Genomic DNA, 13,325 nt, shown 5'->3' on the forward strand with positions numbered 1-13,325 from the left:
CATTATCATCTGTTCTTATTCATCTTGTGTTTTGGCAAAAAATCCGTACCTCACCTCACCTCACCTCACATAATACTTAAGGAATAAGAGTCTAATAGGCTTGTCCTTCATCAAGATATCTTGTTTCTTTCTCCTTTACTGTTTGCTGACACATGTAGATCAAGTGGCAGTGCTTGAAACTTCTGACTTCATATGGTAAAACACATACATCATCAAATTTAGCACTACTACAAGCATATGATCTTCTAGAACATTCTCTGTATGAAACAACCAGAGTTAGCATATTTTAGCTATATTTTTGAAAAGCTATAGATTTTTTTTGTCCTTATTCAGAATATTATCCACAAATTTTGCTTGAATAGTCAGTGGTGGGTTTGGCATAATGGTTAAGGTCTTCATGGGTTCGATTCTGACCATTGGATACTGTCTAGCCTTAAAATGGCCCTTCAGGGTAGTTAGCCTAGTATTCATTTACAAAACTGATGTGGATTTACTTCAGCTGTTGATTGCTTTCATTACATTTCAGCTGTAAGAACACGATCTATGAATAAAAATGGCAAACAAATGTGGCAAAAATTGTCTTGCATGATGACTTCTAATTCAATATTGCATTTGTTCATATGTCTTGTTCCTTGCCCATCTGTACAGTCATCTGTGGAGACCTAATATGCTATTGTTAGCCTTCTAGCCCTTCCTTCTGATGCTCAAGTCCATCATTAAGTAAACAGTGTAACCACCTGTCCTTGATTTATTAGGTCATAATTTTACATGTTTCACCACCTTCTCATATTACAGCTGCAAGCAAGCAGTGTCTTAGCAAAGTGGAAAGACTACTGAGAATTATTAAATCCTAAATAAGGCTTCTTCATTTAGTATATAATTACTAACTTTACTTTTTTAACACAAATTTATATCAGACTTATTATGTATGGCCCTGTTTAATTTGGGAAGTGAGCACTGTGAAATGCTCATAAATAGTGACAAGAACTTTTATGCTTGTCCACCTAAAGGTGCATATGGCTAAGCATCTTATTTTCCCTGAGGGTGCTTGCCTGTTATTGCTCCTATGCTTCTGTGTTCCTTTTGTGTTTACAAGAAATTCAGATTTATTTCAGATTTAAGCTCTAACATGTATTTCATGAAACTGGCGAATAATAAACCTAACATATTTTTCAGTTACAGTATAAGGGCAGTTCCCATTTTTATTAAGAAAGGTTACAAATCAGCATTTAACAATAATTTCCCAAATGAAAACTATAGTTAAAAAGTTGTGAAATAAATGTTAAGCACGTGTTAATACAGTATGCTTCTTATAGCAACAGCTCTATATTGGCTCGCAAGATGAGCTTGTCCAGCTATCTGTGTATCGATGCAATACTTATGGAAAGGCATGTGCTGAGTGCTGCCTCGCTAGAGATCCGTACTGTGCATGGGATGGTCATTCATGCTCCCGTTATACACCACTATTGAAAAGGTAGAACTGCTTTATTATCATTGCATTTCCAATGGATAAGAAGCCTCTGTTAGCATATGTTAATAATAAGAGAAACAAAAGCTCCTAGATCATGTTAGTATTCATTATTTCTACAGCTTACTTTAAGTTTATCAAAAGCAGTGAACAGTAAAGATGAAAAATTGTGTTTTTCTTGCCTTCTTTTAGTAATATGGACCTAACACATTTTCTGCAACTGTATTAAAAGTTTATCTTATATTATTACAGTAACAAATATCATGTAATGACATTTTTCAAAATAAAACAATTTAATTCTGTATCAAATGTAGTTCATTCAAGTGTGCAACTTACAGTATTATCATGTACTGTATAATCATGGTGAATATCAAATTGTTTCATTAAAATGTCTGTAGTTTTTATAATATCACTTTTTTGTATTCCAGACGAGCCCGACGTCAAGATATAAAACATGGTGATCCACTAAGACAATGCAGAGATTTAGGAGATGGTAAGCTTTAAACATCCACTATGTAAGACTTGAATCTTTGCAATTTATTGATAAAGTTTTTTTTTTTTAAATATCTACATAAAACATTTAATTCTGTATTGAAATGAGAAAAAAAGCAAAAAATTGGTTATCCATGGTACTATGCCTTTAAAATTGACTTAGGATCCTTTCTGCCATATCGAATAAAATGTTTATACACTGTGAATATGAATGTAGTGTCAAGAGTTCCTCTAAATTTTAATGCATCAGGTTAAAGTCAACAGTGTGTTTAGAGCCAATGTATCCCTTTGACATTAAACAGTTTGTATTTGTGCCCAATATATCACTTTGTCAATGACAAGAGTTTCCTTTATTTGTTGTAATACATAGTTCCAAATAAAAATGGATATTTGACTCCCTAGCTGGTAGGTTTGTTAATATGCTGGATAGTGATTAAATATTATGTTGGTTAATCCTGTCTATTTTTGCTAGTCTTGGTTATAGTGTTATAATTTTTATATATTTTGGAATGCTGTGTGCAGCTGTTTTGAATCAAAAATAATCGTGGTTTACCTGGTCATTTATGACTTTATTTAACTGTGACTTATAAACTTACATCTGTGTCGATGTGAAAGTCCTCTGTTCCACAACAAGCTACAGCTTCTTTCATTAGAAAAATTTGAACTACTTTGCAAATGTGTATTTAGCTATGAGTGACTTGAGAGGAGAGATTCATAATGTAGTAATAATGCATGTCTGTTATGCAGGGAACCTTTCACTGACTGCTGCAGGGTTCTTTGAAAACCTTCATCTTATGGAGGTTGTATATAGTGTTTACACATTCTATAAAGAACTAGTCATTTGCTAGAAAGGAAAACCTGCCTTTCTTGCACACACAGCAGAATTTCTGAGTCAGTGGTTAAAGATTAGTAAGTCTCTTTCAGTGTTACAAGAGAAGTGTTTTAATATATACTACTGCAACACTATCATCCACATGACCTCTTCTAAATGATAGCTGAGACATGTCTTGATTATACTTTCCTGACCAACTTATTCAGGTAGCACATTACCTTGAAATTGTATGTTGTGGTTGATTATATACACTATATCATGTAAAATAATTCTGAAGATGTACCTTATACCTGTTCCTATTTGTGATGGAGAAAAGACAATTTCAAAAAAGTGCTTTGAAGAAACAGATGGTGAATGTTGAATGAAAGATACCTTAAATGTGAAAATGAAGAAAAAGTCATTCATCAGAGGCAAATATTGTTGAATGATCCCCCCAAATATTTTTATCCACTGATTTATGTGCAGACTAGTATTATATTTGGTATTTATTTGGAAAGAGTACATTGGGGCTAAATTGTCAACCAGTTAATAGATTTATGACTTAAAATTGACATTTTTGTCTTCAATTGCTGTAAAAACAATGGGTGGTATTTATAGGCCTGTGGATTGGAAATGTAAATACACTAAGCACAGGTCATTTGTAATGACTAAGACAATGCAAACGCTTCTGCAAGGAAACATTCACTTTGGTGGAATGCTTAAAAATGGTGAAATTTACTTTAAGTATGAGTGAAGTACTATGTAAAAATGTAAATTCTTGCACAACTATGCCCAAGAGTGTTAGAAGCATTGAGAGATATTTAAGGCAAGTAATACATAGTCCAGTTATTTATAAAATATTTTATAAAATAGAATGGTTTTATATATTTTCTATAGGGCTGTCCTTTTGTGGGTATCTTTATTGTTTCTTTGAAAACTGGAAAGGGGAAGATAGGAAAGATTGAAAAGTACCAGCCCTAACAAAGAGAGACACCCAGAAGGAATTCATAAGAGGCTTCACTTAGGGAGGTGGAAGAGGAGGAGTTCTATATTTTGGCAGGGAATAGGCTTCTCTATTTTTTTAATATATAATGAGATTGTTTGGGAAGAAAGTAGATTATTGAGTGTAGGACAGAAGATTAGGGAAGGAAGGAGGTGAAGAGGAGTTGTTCCCAGGAACACCTTGGACCACAAGACCTCCAAAGTTTCATCTTCCTGATGGTGTTGCACAGAAAACCCAGATGCTGAGGAGATGGAGGCCTGTCAGGCTCAGTGGTCAGAGCTGACTGGGGCAGTGAGTCTTGCACTCACTGTAGAAGATCCTGCAAGGGCCAAAGTTAACTGTCCACTACCTGCTCCGCCACATCCTAAACCAAGTGCATGTGTATGGTTTGCCAGGCTGTGGCCTGTCAGGGTGCCTACAGGACCAGTGCAATCACCCTGACACTGTGAAGGTGACCCTGGATGGCCAGAGTGTTAATGTTCCCTGACCTGAGAGGAATGTGGCTGGTCTGCCCCTGAGACATCTGCACTTGAAAATGTGCTTAAATGGTTGTGAAAGGAAAAAAGAAAAGCAAAGTAATATATAATTAAAAAAAAAGAGAGAAGGATGGTAGAGAAACAAACAAGAAATGGAGACAGTAAATTGACTCAGGATTTATTTATACATCAGTGCATACCTCATTAATATTTCTTAGTTATTTTTATTATATCTTTATTCAGAAATATATTCTGGAAAGCTGTTAACAGTTAGTCAAAGTATTTGAAATGGTGATGAATTTTTACAGCTGTAGTCTACTGATAATAAAGAAATAAGCTGGTGTATCATATGAAACAGTAACACATTTTACAGTGATCAGTTATTCTGCAATATTGTACTTATGAGAATGGCACAGGCATAATCAGAGGTGGTGTGGACACTAGCAACTACCCTCCATAGTTGCATCCACGGACATGTTCAGGAAGATTAGTGCACCGACTGTGAAATCTTCACAGTGAAAGGATAACTGAAGAGGTTGCAGTTTACATATAACACATGACATTTAGTAGCAACAGGTAAACCCTCCCATTTCTGCCAGTCAAGTAACTGAAGTGAGTGCACATGACAAATGCCCTCCATAACTCATTAATGGCATTCAGTAGTGTGTTCCTTTATTTCATTATTAATTTAATAAAATTAATTCTTCAAAGGGCCAGCTGCAGGAAGTAGCAGTTTCACTTTTTTTTCAGCACAGCTGGAAGATGTCAACTGCAGTTTGTCTCTTGATGATGATAATGTTATTATACTCATGAGACAGACTGAGGACAGTGTAATCTAGTCACTAAGCTTAATGGCAGGATCACACACTTCACAACAGTTGCATAATTCTGCAGGACGTGGCACTGGATCACAAAGTCCAGTGGATGAGAACATTACATTGCATGCTATACAGGAAGAGATCCCATGCACCTCAACACCAGTGTCTCCTCAACCTCAGGAACACATTCTAGAGGATGACATCATCTCAGAGATAGCAGTGTCCACAGTAACACCTGTGCAAAGGGGTGCCACCGGCAGGCATATGCCATAGCTACCTCAAGAAACATGAAGGGCATTGGCTGCCCCACAGATGTGCTGTAGTATTGTTCAGGTAAAGTCCATTGCCACATAGAGTCAGGTAGAGTTTGGTTAGAGTACTGCAAGGCACATGTGAGGATTTTCAACAGTACATGGAAGTGGTAGAGAATAGCAATACTGCCATTATCACACTAATGTGCAGTGCTGTGGCATACACAGCAGCCGTTTCTGCCTCCATGTGTAAACTAGACAGCACTTGCCAGACTCAAGTAGGAGTCACTTGTGGATGGGGAAGAGGATGGCGTACTGTGCAGATATGTGGCGGCATATCTCATTGCAATACAAGTGCTTCTCAGGGAAGTAGTGGAAATAGTAGAGGAGAATTAATGCAGCAGAATTCATGCAGGTCATGTCATAATTTAGCTACAAGTAGAAGAACCTCTCATTCTTAGGTTCATAGACATATACCAGGTTAAAGAGCACTAGAGCCTTTCTAAGCCTAGCTGTGCAACCCAACCCAATTGTGTCCCTATGTATCATGTGCGGGTATGTTAATTTGGAAATTACTGTCTGCCTTTGTCTATCAGAGACATGAGGGGTCAGATCCATGGTGAATTTCCAATTTCTCATCCACTGGTCAAGGTTAATTAATTTTAAATAGGGTTAGGGATGGCTCTGTTTCACATGGAGGAAGAACCTGTTCCAGAGCATGGGGATCCTCTGAGACACATATCTGTCTTGCCAAAATGTCTTATTTATGTTTCTTATGTCAGAAGAAAATTTTAAATCCTTCAATCTAGTGATTCTGATGCTGTTCATTTTGTGGATGTGCAAAAGGCTATCAGAGCTGTAACCAAGGATACCTTATATGTCAAGCATAGAGAACCTCTCAGTAACCTCTAGGGGACCAAATATAGAGATAGGGCTTTAAGGTGATCTGTATAGGACAGTCCCCCAGATTTACTAATCTTCCATGCAGGACTAGTCTAATCCTGCATGGAAGCAGCCACTTAGGAGGAGGACGGCAGCGCGCCATGCATATTAATGAAGGCATGCTGCCTGAGCTCCTAATCCTACACAGAGAGTGGACGAGTGCAGGGGGCGTGTCTGAGAGTAGAGCTTTCACAATATACATGCCCCTGCAATGAAGGACTGCGCAATGATCATAAACAATGACTGAGACCGCTCATAGATGTATGTATATCCCCAGCGATATCCCCCTACATGTATAAAAGCAATACTGAAGATGAAAAATAAAAAGGATTTTTTTTAATAAAACGGACGAAGTTTAATCGTAGGTGCGCGGGTTTGCCCATCGCTTAGCTATGGTTAATTAATACAGTTGAAATAGCAGAAAGAGGATAAAAAGCAAGATATATGCAAATGATGCAGTACAGCAATATTGTAGTGGGCAGAGCATTCACCTTGCAAGCAGTCATTCCCAGTTTGAGTCCCCCTGCAGTATATTCCATTTTCCCTTCCAAATCACTGTCTATGATGAATATCTTTATTGCATAACCTAATAAATAACATATATTTCTGAACTGCAATACTACATTTAATATAGATGTGAAGAGTCAGTGTCATAATGTTGCACATTCCACAGATAATCACGTGACCCATACATTATCACAGATACAAATGGAAGGTAAACCGTGTAATGAATGATAACACCATACATATCTTCAAATTTCCCACCTCCCTAAGGACCATTACACTATTACTGTCTAAAATGTAGCACTAGTAAGTGGTAGTAAGCACTCTTAAGCACTAGTAAGCGGTAGTAAGCAGTCTTAAGCACTAGTAAGTGGGTTTAAGGCCATTTGCATGGGGATAAGCAATGCGTACACAGGTGAAGCAAGATTTAAGCTTACTCTCTGTAAGCATATGTAACCATAGGTTAGCATTGCTTACCCTCGCGCAAAGCCACACAAACCTGCTTACAAGTGCTCAAAACTGCCTTGATCAGTCAGTGTGCATCAGCCACCATTCTGGGCAGGAAAAAAATAACCAGCCTTTGCAGGTTATGAAACCAGAACCCTCCACTCTGCAGTCACAGTACTTAACCACTAAGCCAACACAACAGTACATAAGAGTGAGGTTTTTAGAAACAAACCTCTCCAAAGGAAAACAAGCTGAACATGTGAAAGGACTTTATATGCAGCCTTATGTTGTATACCCAGCTACATCACATAAATATGTGAACTGGAGTACTGCAGTAAGGACAGATGTGAGGTGTTATTGTAATAAAGTGTAGAAGTCCCCAAGACTCCATACAGTGTATGTGCACATGAATCATGGCTACCAGACACATATATAACCTGTAATGAATAATAAATCACTGCCAAAAAGCAAATATAATGCTAATTAACTATTAAGCAATGCTAACCACTGCACAGCTTAGCTTGTTAAGTGTAAGCAATGTGTAGGGCAGCCAATTCAATCTGCCTTTTGGTATACCTCTTTAAGCTCTGCCAACCTTAGGTAAGTAGGTGTGCCCATAGCTTAGCCTTTTCAAAACCAGCCAATCATGGAAAGTGAGGGAAATTGGCCATATTTAAACCCCAAAGGTAGGAATATGTCCCATAACTGGTTGTAGCTTCCTACTGCAGGCAGAATGGCTAGTGTGGGTGAAGGCACTCGAGTTAGAGCACAGTGCTGTTGCATTCAGGAGTCAAAAATCATGGTATGGCTCCTGGTAAAACACCATGAGCAGAGGCTACTGCAGGACCAGTACCAGGGCTCGCAGTATAAAACAGAGGCCTGGGACAGTCTCGCCCGTGACCTCACCAGTGCCACAGGTATCTCCCGGACAGGTGAGCAGGCAGGCACCACCATGCTGACCTGAAGCGACAGAGAGGGAATGCACTAGAACAGTGGATCCAGGAGTCTCAGCAGACGCCTTATGCCCCAGTACTGAGTAAGTACTCATTCTACTAAGTTGTTAAAAATTGCCTAGCTTGTGTATACTATGGATAGGTATGGCTAAATATCACTGTATTTCTCTGACAGCTGCAGATGAGTGGGCTGCGAACCAACAAGCCCATGATGCTAGGTTGCAAAGGCTGCATCGTGAGGCAGGTTAGTAATTATTCTACATGTACTGTCATAACAAATAAATATAAGAGCCTTAGAAAGTGTCATACCAGTATAAATAAAGGTGTAATATTCTGTGACTAAATGTATAACCCCTGGAGTGCTTCTGTTTACTCTTCTTCCATATGTTGTTGTACCGTTGCATTCTATAAATAGTACTGTTGTATTAAGCAGTGTTACCTACATTGTGGTATGCAGATAAAATGTGTATGAAGTTCTGTATAACAATGTTAAAAAGTGCCAAGAGGTCAGTCATATTGTATAACTGAGGGAGACTTACATAGAAAACATTAGAAAGCTTCACAACAGTTCCCTAATAGCACAGTGGGGTTTGAATCCCAGGGGTGCTAGTAAGTTGTATGAATAGTCATACCCCACAACAGTACAGATTTTGTTAGAATGTTCATATAGAAAGCTGTATGCATAATAACACCCAACAACTGTGCAGAATTTGCTAGAATGTTCAAATAGAAGTTGTATGCATATTCATACCCCTCAACTGTCCAAATCTGTCCAGCATGTCCAGATAAATGGCCCACATCACCAGCCTGGTACCCTGTTCCCCTGCAAAATCAGTGTGGTGATATAAGAAATGTAGGCTGCCATTAATGACATATAACTGATAGTCATACCTGTACATAGTCAGAGAATGAATCTGAAAACAAACCTGTCATCCTAGCATCTCACCCAAAGTGTATGAGAGCAATGCTCAAAATATGTTGCATTAACACCTGCATCTTGTCACGCCTGTGTGTAAGACACTGGTCACGTATACAATAATCTACAAGCAAACCATTGTACAATATAAGGCCATTGGGTAGTCTACTAATACATGTAAGGGGCAGATTAATGCAGTGACTAAGAATGTTGTAAAAACTGCAAGGATATATTAGTCGTTGATTTAACTCTCCCTCTCACCCCTACCATATGTGCAAAAATAATCCCATGACACACCTCAATCAGTATGTGTACACTCCAAACTTTTGTTGGGACATATGTCCTATTGGTTTATAAATATTTGCATTTGTTTCTATGCATGTGCCATGTGAAAATACCCCCATATTGGTGGCCTGTTGCCATCAATTAAACCTGCATGCTATTGTAATGACCACTGTTGTTGCATATATGCATGTGTTCTGCTTGCTCTGCTACTGTTTTAAATCTGATGTCTTGGCTTAATGGGAATACATATGCATGCTGTTATAACTAATCCTGAATGCTGTTTACTATCTTTCTTAAACCTGCTACAACATAGCTCATATGGGAAGGCCGGTCCCAGCGGACCCACCTGTCCCACCTCAGCTGGCCATGGCACCGTGCACCAGCAAGTCTGGGGCCCAGCCTGGGTCCTCCTCCTCCATTGGCCCTGCACCACCTTCAGGTGGAATTGCTGCAGGGGATGGGGCTTACCCCCCCTTGGGAGCGGGGATGGAGCGGAACCTGTTACCCATCACCATGTCCGGGCCGTGATGCGTAAGGAGCTCGATAAGGAGTTTTGAGACCGGCTACACCAGCTTGAGGGCCGAGTGGCACAATTAGAGGGTGAGCCTGCCCCTCATACACAGCCCCCAGCACAGCCACCTTCTGAGCCGTGAAGGTGCAGTGGGGACTGCCCATGGGTGGGGACCTCAGTCCCACTGTTTCCATTTGGGGGCTCATGGGCTTGCGACTTCCAAACACTCCTCCCCATCCAAGGTGTTACCCCCCCTACATGTGTCATATACCGCCCCTGTATGCTGTCTTGTCTGTCTTGTCTGTCATCCTCCCCAATCTGTCCCCCCCCCGGGCATACCTACTCTCCTTCCCCGACATCCCACTCTCACCTTAAAAAAATGAATAAGGGCAATCTGTTCCCCCCAAAAAATCACGCCCCATACATAGCTGTCCATTTTATACACATGTCCACTGGACACATGTAATCTGGTGTAATTGGCATCACAACATATTATTGTTGTCCTCACCCCTCTCCCAGGGGTTGGAGTGTTCAAATGTACCTCCAAATTCATTACATATGCACAGCTGTTGCTGTCAAAGATATGGGCAGCTATGGACCTTCCCTACACCCTTCCTGCACATCTCTAGCTATCTTGTCTACTGTCTTTCGCTCTTGATGCCCCTTTTTCACCACTTTCCTATCACCCCTTTTTCTTTTCTTTTAAAGAAATTAGTGCAGGGGTAAGCGGGAGTTGGCACTTGTAAGCAGCAGTAAGTGGGTTTCAGCCTGTTTGCATGGCAGTAAGCACTGTCTACACAGGTTAAGCAATTTAGAAGCTAACTGAGAGTAAGAAACTCTACCCGGAAGTTAGCAGTACTTAGCTCCTCGCAAACCCATTTACAACTGCTTTAAAGTGCCTTAATCACTCTGTATCCAATGGGCCATGTTCTGCCCAGCAACAAAATAAACAGCTCTTGCAAAGCTCAATCCAAGGACCCTGCAGACCCTAGACAAATTGATTTACTGTTAACCCATGACAGATACAAAGAAATGTAATGTTTTCAGAAGCATATCATCCAACCCAGTCATGCAACAGTACAGAGAATGTATACCAACATCTAGATGTATGTCTGTGTAAATATATTAATATCTAAATGGGTACAACATATCTATATATGTAGATATATATATTTCTAACACTATATACATATATATCAATATATATGCACATATATACATGCATATGCCTAAATCGACAGCTATATGTGTCTACACCGATAGGTCTACATATACACAGCATGTTACATATGTGTACGCAGATATATATCTATGTAGGTATATACAGACATAGTATATATATATATATATATATGTTAGCAGATATATATATCTATATAGGTATATATGGCCATACATCTGTAGATAGAAATGGCAGATTAACAAATACACATATGTCTACATGCACCGTTAATGGGGTTGAGAGGCCCCACACACTATGCATCTCATACGAATAAGCACCCCCCCCTCACAGCCGAACACATGCACCCTGCAATACACTACCACTGCAGTCTGCCTCCCATAGGAAATGTAATATGTGGAAGCCATCAACATCCCCAGGATACAGATACACAGACACAGATATGCAGATACAGATATATATATATATATATATATATATATATATATATATATATATATATATATATATATATATATATATATATACACATACACACGCAAATATATGTACAATAAGATACATATGTAGAAGGTGCACACAATATGGAACAGCCACTATGCCTACAGTTAACACCTGAACAACTGGACACTGTATGGGCCACCCATACAAATGTCAATCATTTCCTGCAACATATACCCATAGAGAGGTCATAGGAAAGACATCACACACATGTTTGCAGAAATGGAAAACCTTTAATTGTGTACTATTACAGTTCTATATGCCATGTCATACAGCTGTTCAGACACTGACACCCATATAAACAGAGTCCTGCATCTGTAATATAGTTGCAGTAATACAGTAGTCTGGAAAGGTTCACAACTGTTGCTGTCCAGGCCAAGCCCTTCAAATTGTACAGTTGAAGACAGACTGGGCCACAGGATACCAAACAATCAACAGTATGTACTGCAGGTCTTTAGTTCAGCAGCCTCTATCTACACTCTGTACAAACTCAGTAGGTGGTAAAGGCGTTATGTAATCAAATGGGTTGTAACTGTTACATAACAAAGCATAACTGACACCATCATGAGCACACCGACAAACAGAACAGTCTGTATGGTAGGAGGCAGTGTGCTTGCAGTATCCCAATTTATGTAAGTAATGTAAATTTAGGTGAAGTATATGGTACTGTACATCCAGATTCCTTACAGCAGCTCATCCCTGATACCACCACATTTTGCAACAGCCTAGGTAATTTATGGTGCTCCCCACCTAGACTCAGTAATACAGGGCCATATACCACTGTTACATAGACTGTCCTCTGGAGTGCATAAGGGCACACATGTATTGTGTAGGTGATACCCACACATATATGACCCCAGCCCCACTTTATGTGTGGGGGATACAGCAGCAGTGGACTGATGGCAGTAATAGCAGTGTGATATACTCACAGCCCACTACAGAACAACCCCCGACAGTATGACATATGTGCAAAGCTTGGTATATAGATGGAGGACAGAGGCTGGAACACAGGCCAATATGTGGAAAACTGTTGCCATACACTAAGCAAGTTGCTGGTGTTACAGGATAGTCTGCAACATACTCTTATTCAGGGAATTGAGGTTAAAAACATAAATGGATGTAGCCATGTACTGATAGCACTCAACACTCACACTGCCAGTGTAATATCTGACACAGGACCTGTGTGGTGGACAGACAACACATGATAGGCATACCTCTGCCCAGCAAGAGGATGGGCCCACAATAGTGAGCTATGCAGACAGACTGCATTCCAAGGTAAACTAGTATGTACACACCCTGTAACACCAGTACTATACAAAGCATAACACAACTCTGCTCACAGTCTGTCGGTAGTTCCTGATCCTCCTGCAAATATGTGGCTGCCCTGAGTGTGCAGGTTCTCCTGTAAGAGGTATTGCTACCTGCTGTCTATAACACTGATGCCCACACACAGGAAGGATGTCCATCACACAGGAAATGTAAAGGGACCACGCCCACATGCTGTAGGGATTTATAGTGGGTCGTTGCCATGACAGTGGTAATTGGAAGTAGTACACGTGTAATCATTATATATATATATATATATATATATATATATATATATATATATATATATATACATATATATATATATGTATATATATATATATATATACATACATACATACATATATATATATATATATATATATATATATATACATATATATATATATATATATATATATATATATATATATATATATATACATATATATATATATATAT

General features: G+C 39.2%; 1 protein-coding gene across 1 annotated transcript in view; it reads left to right on the forward strand.

Annotated features, from left to right (window-relative positions):
- Positions 1-13,325, forward strand: part of SEMA3D (semaphorin 3D) — a 1,474,119-nt gene that overhangs the window by 1,227,630 nt on the left and 233,164 nt on the right. Inside the window, exons 15-16 of the mRNA XM_044088351.1 lie at positions 1,317-1,474; positions 1,897-1,961. Of these exons, the coding sequence (XP_043944286.1) occupies positions 1,317-1,474; positions 1,897-1,961 (223 nt within the window). The remainder of the gene's footprint in view (positions 1-1,316; positions 1,475-1,896; positions 1,962-13,325) is intronic.

This window comes from Protopterus annectens, chromosome 11.part0, assembly GCF_019279795.1.
Source record: "Protopterus annectens isolate FY-2018-M chromosome 11.part0, PAN1.0, whole genome shotgun sequence".
NCBI classification, from domain to species: Eukaryota; Metazoa; Chordata; order Ceratodontiformes; family Protopteridae; genus Protopterus; species Protopterus annectens.